General features: G+C 43.6%; 1 protein-coding gene across 20 annotated transcripts in view; it reads left to right on the top strand.

The window, feature by feature from the left end:
* clasp1a (cytoplasmic linker associated protein 1a) overlaps window positions 1-8,620 on the top strand; it is a 76,360-nt gene that overhangs the window by 45,841 nt on the left and 21,899 nt on the right. For 6 of the 20 annotated variants that reach the window (XM_031869994.1, XM_031869988.1, XM_031869990.1 and 3 more), the window contains 7 exons: window positions 481-527; window positions 1,108-1,278; window positions 1,580-1,603; window positions 3,488-3,595; window positions 4,055-4,081; window positions 4,674-4,838; window positions 7,351-7,509. In XM_031869994.1, coding sequence (XP_031725854.1) covers window positions 481-527; window positions 1,108-1,278; window positions 1,580-1,603; window positions 3,488-3,595; window positions 4,055-4,081; window positions 4,674-4,838; window positions 7,351-7,509 — 701 coding nt within the window. The remainder of the gene's footprint in view (window positions 1-480; window positions 528-1,107; window positions 1,279-1,579; window positions 1,604-3,487; window positions 3,596-4,054; window positions 4,082-4,673; window positions 4,839-7,350; window positions 7,510-8,620) is intronic. The other 14 variants (XM_031870000.1, XM_031869985.1, XM_031869996.1 and 11 more) reach the window with 10 other exon arrangements.

Genomic DNA, 8,620 nt, shown 5'->3' with positions numbered 1-8,620 from the left:
CATTGTTTAGCCAGTGTATAGATTCCCAATGGAGCGTGTTGACTAATGACCTCATACTCAATCCAGCAGAGTGTGTGTGTGGGCGGGCGTGTTTTTCCTATCTTGTGGGGACATATATGTGATTACATTATGGGGACTCGCCTTTTTTAGGGAAAAAGTCTCTAGGGTGAAGACTTAACTTACCCTTAGTTTAAGGTTAGGGTAAGGGTTAAGGGTAGCAGTTATGGTTATATTAAGTCTCCAGCAAATGAATGTAAGTCAACGTCATTTGTGTGTGTGTGTGTGTTTGAGGGAGTAAGCTATTTTCTTCTGTATCAAAGGAAGCCACGGTTTCCAATACATTTCACATAAACCCCAATAGCACCTACAGGTGAGGGCGAGGAAAATGTTATATTAATTGTTCCTATTCTTAGGCACCATAACTGTTTTGTGTTGACCGATGCTCATTGTGTTGGAATGTGATGTAATTCTGTTTTTCAGCCGTCCGTTGTCTGTGAAGAGTGTCATAGGAGGGAGCATAACAAGGAGTAAGTATTATTATTATTATTATTAATAACTATCCATCCCTTGGTGTGGGGTCTTCCTCAGGAGTGACATGTATACTGTATAAAGTGAAGCAATAGTGTTGTTAGTATGGAGAAAGCAGAGTAAAGCTCCGTGCATCATGGCCTTGTGTGCACACTGTCCCCTACAGCACTAATCTATAGCTCAGTGGTTAAGAGGACATAAGAGAAGAGTTTGCTGGGAAATTCACATGTCACAGCAATAAAAGAAACGGTCTAAAGGGCTGGGGCAAACAGATTATTCATAGAATAAAAATGTATTTTAAGTAAATTGCATTCATAAGATATACAGTACATGCAATACAGGTTCTAATATTTAGACAATATATACATGTATGTACTGTATACGTGCATTTGTACGTAGCCATGCAAATGTACATGTGCAGAAGTGATGCGTCTGGTCTTCAGGCTTCACAGCTTTAATGTTGTCACAGTTTGCACAGTTTGCACTCTGTCCTGCTCTTTGGTTGGAGGTGACACGTTAGGAAGTAGATGTCTGTGATGCAGGAGTGACTGTATACTTCTCACTTCTGTGCTGTCGCAGGTAAGCTGGTGAGCGCCAGGGTGTCGACCACATCGGGTTCTCTCCAGCGTTCCCGCAGTGACATCGATGTAAACGCCGCCTCCAGCTCCAAGTCCCGTCTGTCCACCGTTCCTGCCTCCTCGCCGTTCGGCTCTGCGGCCGCCCTCCCCCCAGGGTCCTACGCCTCATTAGGTAATCAAGGAAGTTTTGCCAACATTTTAAGCTGATGGGAAATGTTTTAGCCCCATTCCCCACCAGTACATATGAAATGTACTGTAATCCTTCTGGCCATATTTTCCTCCCTCTCTTGTTCTTCTTCAATGAGTCCCCATAGCCCGATAATGGCGATTACTGATGATGATGATGATGATGATGATGATGAGGCCCCTTGTTCACCCACTCACTCCTGTTCCTGCTTCAATTGCTACTAATGTCTTCCTCTATCCCTCTTCCTCCACTCACTGCTGCACTGCCTTTCTTAAATGCCCAAAAGATGGCACTCCCGGTAAAAGTGATGGTAAGACTTGTGTCTCTGTGTGTAGGTGTGTGTGTGTGTGTGTGTGCAACTTGCACAGAACACTAGAAAGTGAAGCCATATGAGTGTGTCTTTTTGTCAGCTGTTGCGGGCTAAACGTTCACATCGTCTGTGCCCTCTTTTCCTCTCCCCCCCCCAGTGGTCGCCAGTTATGTGGAACTGCATGGACTGTCTGCATGGACTCCTCTTCTTACTGTAACCCTAACAACTGTATCCATCAACTCTGTTACTTACACTGCTATCAAGTCCAATGCTACTGGTTCATACCGTAGGGTTTTGTTGAAGTGGGAAGAGAATGTGCCACTGTAACAGATGGTGCAAAGTTACATGAACTGAATGGTGGCCAAATTTGACATCCTACTCAAGCTTTTAACTGTCCCTTGTTCTGTGGAGTATCCACAGGATTACAACATCTGGTCAAAGGGTTGGACTGTTCTGCTGTGTACGCGTGGCAGGAAAGTTAGAAGCATATAACCTGTTTTTTGATATTATGTAAGGTTTCGTACTACAGATCAGTTACCCACATGCCAAAAGTACGGAAGCCCCGAGAGGTAAATGACAAAAAATAAATAAAAAATAAAAAATAATCCCTTTAGGCCTCCCTCTGAAGCCACTGCCCCCAAATTACCATCATGAACATAAACGATGGGCACAGGCAGAATAAGATTACCAACCCTTAAGAACCGGTGAGAAAAAACTGTGAAAACAGGTGAAAATGTTTTGGCGGGTGAAATTGTTCAATGTAACATTGCTGTCATGTCTTTCTTTTGGCTAGAAATGTATCTAAATCACCACTAGTGTGTCATTATTCGTCCTATTTAGAACATGTGGTAATGATGCATATCTGCCTCTTGTGGCCAAAATGAGCCTTACAACAAAAAACACCTGACAAACAATGAAATCCAACTAAAAAAACATGACTTGCTAAAACCTTTTTTTCACCTGTTTTCTCCCTCAGGGCTTCTGTACAAATCGGCTTGTTGTCAATTTTAGTGAGAGTGGGAAGAAAGTTATTCCAAAATTATATTTGGTCACCACGTGTGTGAACTATGTTAAACGGAAATCAAATGTCTCGTTACAAATTGCCTTTATTTTTGTTAAAAAAACGCCTTCTGATACCTTATATTCTTCAGAATGCAGAGGCTAGAATTGAAAGATACTTTAGTTTTTCTTACTCAAGTTTTCTTTGGGTTTTATAGTTTAGTTGCTTGTTAAATGTCACTATTGGCTTCAGACCCACTGCATATTATATATAGCATTACCATAACATGCTAAATTTGGATGTTACGTACTTCCAATAGAAACTAGTCTCTCAATTTGGGGGAAGGGTTTCTGTCAATTTTATGTTGCTAACTTAAAGCCTAAAGCTAGCCTTTTATCTTGCAGCTAGCAGCACCGTTTCTCGCTAAACGTCCAATACAAAATGTTTTTCTACTCCTAATCAGAAGTATGTCAGAGTATTCCTCATGTTTGCAGGTTTTTCAAGCATAGCTGCAAAGGATATTCAATGTTTGTCCGTCTTTCTCCAGACCTGGGTCGGGAAGTCTGCCAATATTTCTTATGGTTTGTTTCAGGACAATAAGACACACTTTAAACTTCAAACATCACTGAAGTTGTGCTTTTCTGTGTGGCTCATGTCTTAGCTAGCACTGAGATATGTTTGCAAACTAGTAGACCCAGGTTTGTCTGTTTCTCTCCTGTGAGTTTTCAGAGGGGCTCCATCCACTCACGCAGGTCTCCTTCATTCTGTGTCCCCTTTGTCTTCTCCAGCGTCTCTGTCCAGGGTCGGGGTTGAACACATTCATGTAATTCAAGCGGAATAAAACTCCCACTGCTTCTCTTCTTGCTCCCTCCCTTGTCGTCCAGGTCGCGTTCGTACCAGGAGACAGAGCTCGGGCAGCGTGGGCGGAGCCAGTACCTTAGTGGTGGACAGTAGGGGGCGCAGCAGAGCCAAAGTTGTCTCTCAGTCCCAGCGTACGTATATGCACCATACACACGGCTCTCATACGGTGAAGTTTAATTGAAATCGCACACATTCAGTATATGTGTGTGCATACCAATCCACCACTCTCATGTGCTGGTATGATCTTTGTCTGCATCGGCTTTGAGATCATACCAGACGTTTTGCTGTTTCTCCTATGTGTGTGTGTGTGTGTGTGTGTGTGTGATGTTTCCCATGTGCTGCAGCAACCCGATAAACACCCCAAAGCCATAGTCACTCACAAAACCTTGTGTATGTGTGAGCCTACATGCATGCATAGTTTGCGTGTATGTTGGTATCTATGCGTTCTTGAGCTCTGTCAGGAATCAGTACACAGACCACACGTTCACAGCCGTTCAGAGTGCATGCTGGGTAAATTGAATAAACATGACCCCTTCTGTCTCATTTTGACCGTTCTCCACCCTGTCCTGCCTATTGCTTCCATCACCCAGGATCCAGATCAGCCAATCCCATCAATGGTAAGGCCTCAGCTTCATCCAATCACAAGCCAGACGCCTCATCATCCCTTAGCACGCCGTCCCCATTCTTTTAGCCTTTTACCTTTGTTCCTCCACGTACAGTAGCAGCATGCTCCGCTCACCACGTTCACATATTTTCCTCATTACTTTCCCACAGTTTGAGACGCTGTTTGGAATAGAGATGTGTGTTGTCTTGTCTTTGTAGCCTTTGTTGTCACCGTTGAAGTGTTGTATGTTCCCCGTGGTGGCCAGTCAGTAACTGTCTCCACACAGCACAGGTAGTTAGGACGTGGGTCCAGCCCCTCTCATCCTGTAGGTGTGTCTGAAGTTGTTCATTCTCAGACTTGATTTTAATTTCCTGTCAAGTTCTGTTTGCCTCCACACTGAGATGAATACATGTAGAAGAAGACATTATACGATGTTGCGTGCCCACAGCATTGGGTCTATTGACACAGCTTGTGTTTAGAGATTCCACCAGGCATGTTACTAAAGGTTGGACCACTCCCTCACCCTCATCCCCACCAGTGTCTCGGCCTCTCTGAATACTGTCTCACTACAGTCCATGTGTTTGTGTTTGTTTGTCTCCTCTCAGCCGGCAGCCGCTCCAGCTCCCCGGGCAAGCTGCTCGGCCACGGCAGCTACGGCCGGATCCCTCGAGCCACGGTGTCGGCCTGCACCACGCCGGCTGACAAGCGCACCAGGATCCCTCGCAGCCAGGGCTGCAGCCGCGAGACCAGCCCCAGCCGACTGGGTCTCGGTAAGGCCAGGATTACTCACACAAGTCCGTCTTTCTTTAGTAGTCCTGCAGGACTACTGTGTATGTGGTGTAGGTCTGGGAGAGTGAATTACTGGGACTTGCTTTTATTGTGCACCCTAAAAAAAGTTGCTCTGATGTCCTTAGAGGACAAACATATCCGTGTCAAAAACTGCCATACAATTATATATTATTTTTATTTTCCATGCACAGAATTACGTTTTCTATCCAACATTAATCCTCATCACAAGGACCAAATATATATATATATATATATATATATATATATATATATATTTAATTTTAAACCTTTAGTTTGTTTACATAATGCCACTGCTGTTTTTTTTATGGAAAAAAGCAAAACACAAATTTTGTATAGAATACTAAATGCTACAGGGATTTTTATGATTGGCAACTATTTGATATTGGTGCATTTACATTTTTTGTGCAGGAAACCATAAAAACAGCAGAATAGTAAAAACTACAGTTGTGAAGCCAGGGCTCTAGATTAAACCTGATGTAATTGAGGTTTTAATGGGAGAACTGTGTGTCTGTATTTTGGCTACACAGTTTATTATAAAGTTATTACAGGAGCTGAGCTTCAACTTTTAAAATTAAAAAAAGAAATGTTGTCATCCGTGTTCATGCCTTATCAGCCAAAATGATAGAAAAACACAAAAAAACTACAATGTCCCAAGTGATGTACAAAGATGAGACAAACCTGAGTTTGAAATGATTTGACATTACATGAGTTTGGCTCAGAGTGTGTGGTGACGGAAAAGCCTACAAACTGAAATGCGACAGATCACAGTGTTCTTTTACTTCATCTCTTTCTTGTCAAATCCACACCATTAAAATCCAGGCACCATGACGAGACTCATCCACGAGTCAAACACTCACCATTGAAATGCTCCTCATCACTGAAACACACAGGTGTGCTCGTCACCATACAGCGCATGAACACATGAGGGGACATGCGTCCATGCAGGATTATGTCAAAAAGATGTGAAACTTGGACCTTCCTATCTTAACTTCCTGACAAAGAGAAGAAACCAATGTTTCTGTTTTGCACTTTGAAACACCGCAGCGCTCAGACAGCAGTCGCTGCTCAGACTGTCCAAAACAAAGCGCTGCTGCTATCAGACAGTGTCTGTTCTGCTAGATCTCTTTTCACCATGATATAAATGTATGCGTGCAGATCTGTTCTGACGTCTGATTTGTTGAGAGGGAGCGGTGGTTATGGGTGTTGTAGTTGTTATCGTGAAGGTTAAATATGGTGGAAGGCAGAGTCAGGCTTTCTTATTCGTCAGGGTTGGATTGATGCCTTTTTTGAAGGGAAGATTCGGGAGTCCAATCAGTGTTGATGGTAAATTAAGTCGATTGAAGCAATAAATTCTACAGGGCGCGTTTTATTGACCTAAAAAGTTGAGCTAAGCATCAAAATGTGTTCCTGCATCCAACACCGTCATTTGACGTTTGAGTCGGAGGCCAGGAAGAACTACAGTGTTTTGGATGACTTGGATATTCGGCCATATTTATTCAGAGCAATTTGAATATGAATGCAGCGGAGAGAATGACTGAGTCTGCAGCTGCATTAGCAGTGCAAGAGGACATAGCTGGTGGAGATCCTCTGGGCATCAGAAGCTTGGGCGCAATGCATTCTGGTACATGTGGGCACTGCAGGCACGGCTCCGGGAGCAGCAGAAGTCAGCTTTCTGGGTCAATATAGCAGCACTGAGGGAGTTATTGCCCCGCTCTACTACATACCATCAACACTGGTTGGACATCCAGGTGGTGACTGCCCCTTTAATGGACTGGCCGCTCTTTGTATCTTTTGAAAAGTAGTTTCAATAAGAGGAAATGTTGACTGTTTCTGATTAATTACAGATCCTTCTCATTTGTTTTCTTTTCAATAAGAGGAGGGTATGTTGCTGTTGATGTGTTACCGTCCTAATATCTAACTTGTGTCCAGACTATCTAACCTTTACTAGCAGTATGCTGTTTGACCAACTCACTCACCCAGCATCCTGCCACTGCTTCTGTCTCTGTCTTACTGTGACTCTTCACTTTCAATTCTTCTTCATCTTCTTCTTCATCTTCTCCAGTCCAGTCTCTTTATATATATATATATATATATATATATCTCAGTAGTTTCAGGGTCCTCTGGATGGCGATGTCAGTTCATCGGCCTGGCGGTCTACTGAATGTGCATTTGTTCAGAATTTTTCTTTTTTTCAAATATGACAGTCATGAAATTTACCAAGGACATTCTTGCACCCGAAATAATTTTCATTTGTAACAATTTATGATCCGGGCTGTTGCATTGTCCTCAGGCCAAAATGTCAAATTGATTTCATGTGTTCAAGGAACCGCCAAAAGCAAAGTTCTAAGAATAGACACCAGTTTGTTGTTTCATCCAGGGCTTTCATAGCCTCTACCCCTCTTCTGTTCCTCATTTCTGACTCTCCGTCATGAATGCACACTGACATTCTCACCTAACTTGTTGTCCTGACAGCCAGCCTGTGTGGTAAAGCTCTTCTTCCTGCTGCTCTTCCCTACCGCACGCTAGCCCGGAGCCGCATTCCCCGTCCCAGCATGAGTCAGGGTTGCAGTCGCGACACCAGTCGTGAGAGCAGCCGCGACACCAGCCCCGCTCGGGGCTTCACTCCTCTGGGTGAGTACTGCTGAGCGAACAGCTGTCTGGACTGCCCCTCCCAGTGAGTGTCCCAACCGGAGAGTCGTTACCGGATGCTAACACGAGCCTCCCTCCAGTTGTTGGTGTTCTTCCTAGAACCTTTACCTCTGCCTGTCTGTCTCTGCGCTTGCACTCATAGTGTCTTTCTGGGCTTAGGGGAGAATCCTGTTCTGTGTCCAGTGTCTCTTCTGAATCCTGCTGTTTGTTGTTGTAATGTACCTTCTTTAGTTTGGGCTGTTCTAAGTTAGATTCCTGTGTGTGAAACTGAACACAAATTCTGTGACTTTAAGTGTAAGTGCAGTCATTAACGATTGGGGAAGACATAGAGGAAAAAGTAGACGCAACAGAAACAGCAAGCAAGTCAGTATTCACAGCTGACGATGACCCTGCAACTAATGCCCAGAGCAGCAGCTGCTACTGTAGGTCTTGTGCTGTTGCATCTTGGGAAGTGATGTGCAGCCATTGCTGTATCATCAAGGATCTATGGAGTGGAGAAGTATGCCATCACGCGGCATGTCAGTGCTTTAGAGTCGGGCTTAAGGACAGTCAGAGCTGTTAGCATAGCATAGGTTAACTGCTCTTGTTGTTGTTTCTATCGACCATCAGTCTTTTTATTTCTCGTGAGGGACAAAGTGTGGAATGAAATTTGGTTACAGGCCCACCCCTCCTATACTATACATCCAAATGTAATGCATCCAGATGGGACCCTTTCCACACTGCAGAGCTCACTAAAATCTAAGGTGATCCTGATTGTAAAATGAGCAGTTTATTACTAATCCATCAAGCAATAGTCTACTTCATTCATTTTCAGTCTACTTGATTTATCAGAAAATAAAAGTTGTAAGTCTGATCTAGTTTATTTTCTCTCCTCTGTTTATGATTTAAGAACAGGTGCCTCTCAGGGCTTCTGTAGAAACCCACTCATTTCAACTCAAGCTACATTCATTTCCCCAATTAAATAAAAGAACAAAATCCGGCTGGATGTAGGGGTGAAAATGTCCCCTGAGTCTTACCTTAGAGGTTGGTGTTAAACCAGTAGTGTGTGTGTGTGTGTGTGTGTGTGTGTGTGTGTGTGTGTGTGTGTGTGTGT

The sequence above is a fragment of the Anarrhichthys ocellatus genome, unplaced genomic scaffold (assembly GCF_004355925.1).
Source record: "Anarrhichthys ocellatus isolate YVR2014 unplaced genomic scaffold, GSC_Weel_1.0 scaffold50, whole genome shotgun sequence".
NCBI classification, from domain to species: domain Eukaryota; kingdom Metazoa; phylum Chordata; class Actinopteri; order Perciformes; family Anarhichadidae; genus Anarrhichthys; species Anarrhichthys ocellatus.
The sequence above is the reverse complement of the archived record's forward strand: the minus strand, read 5'-3'. Positions and strand labels throughout refer to the sequence as shown.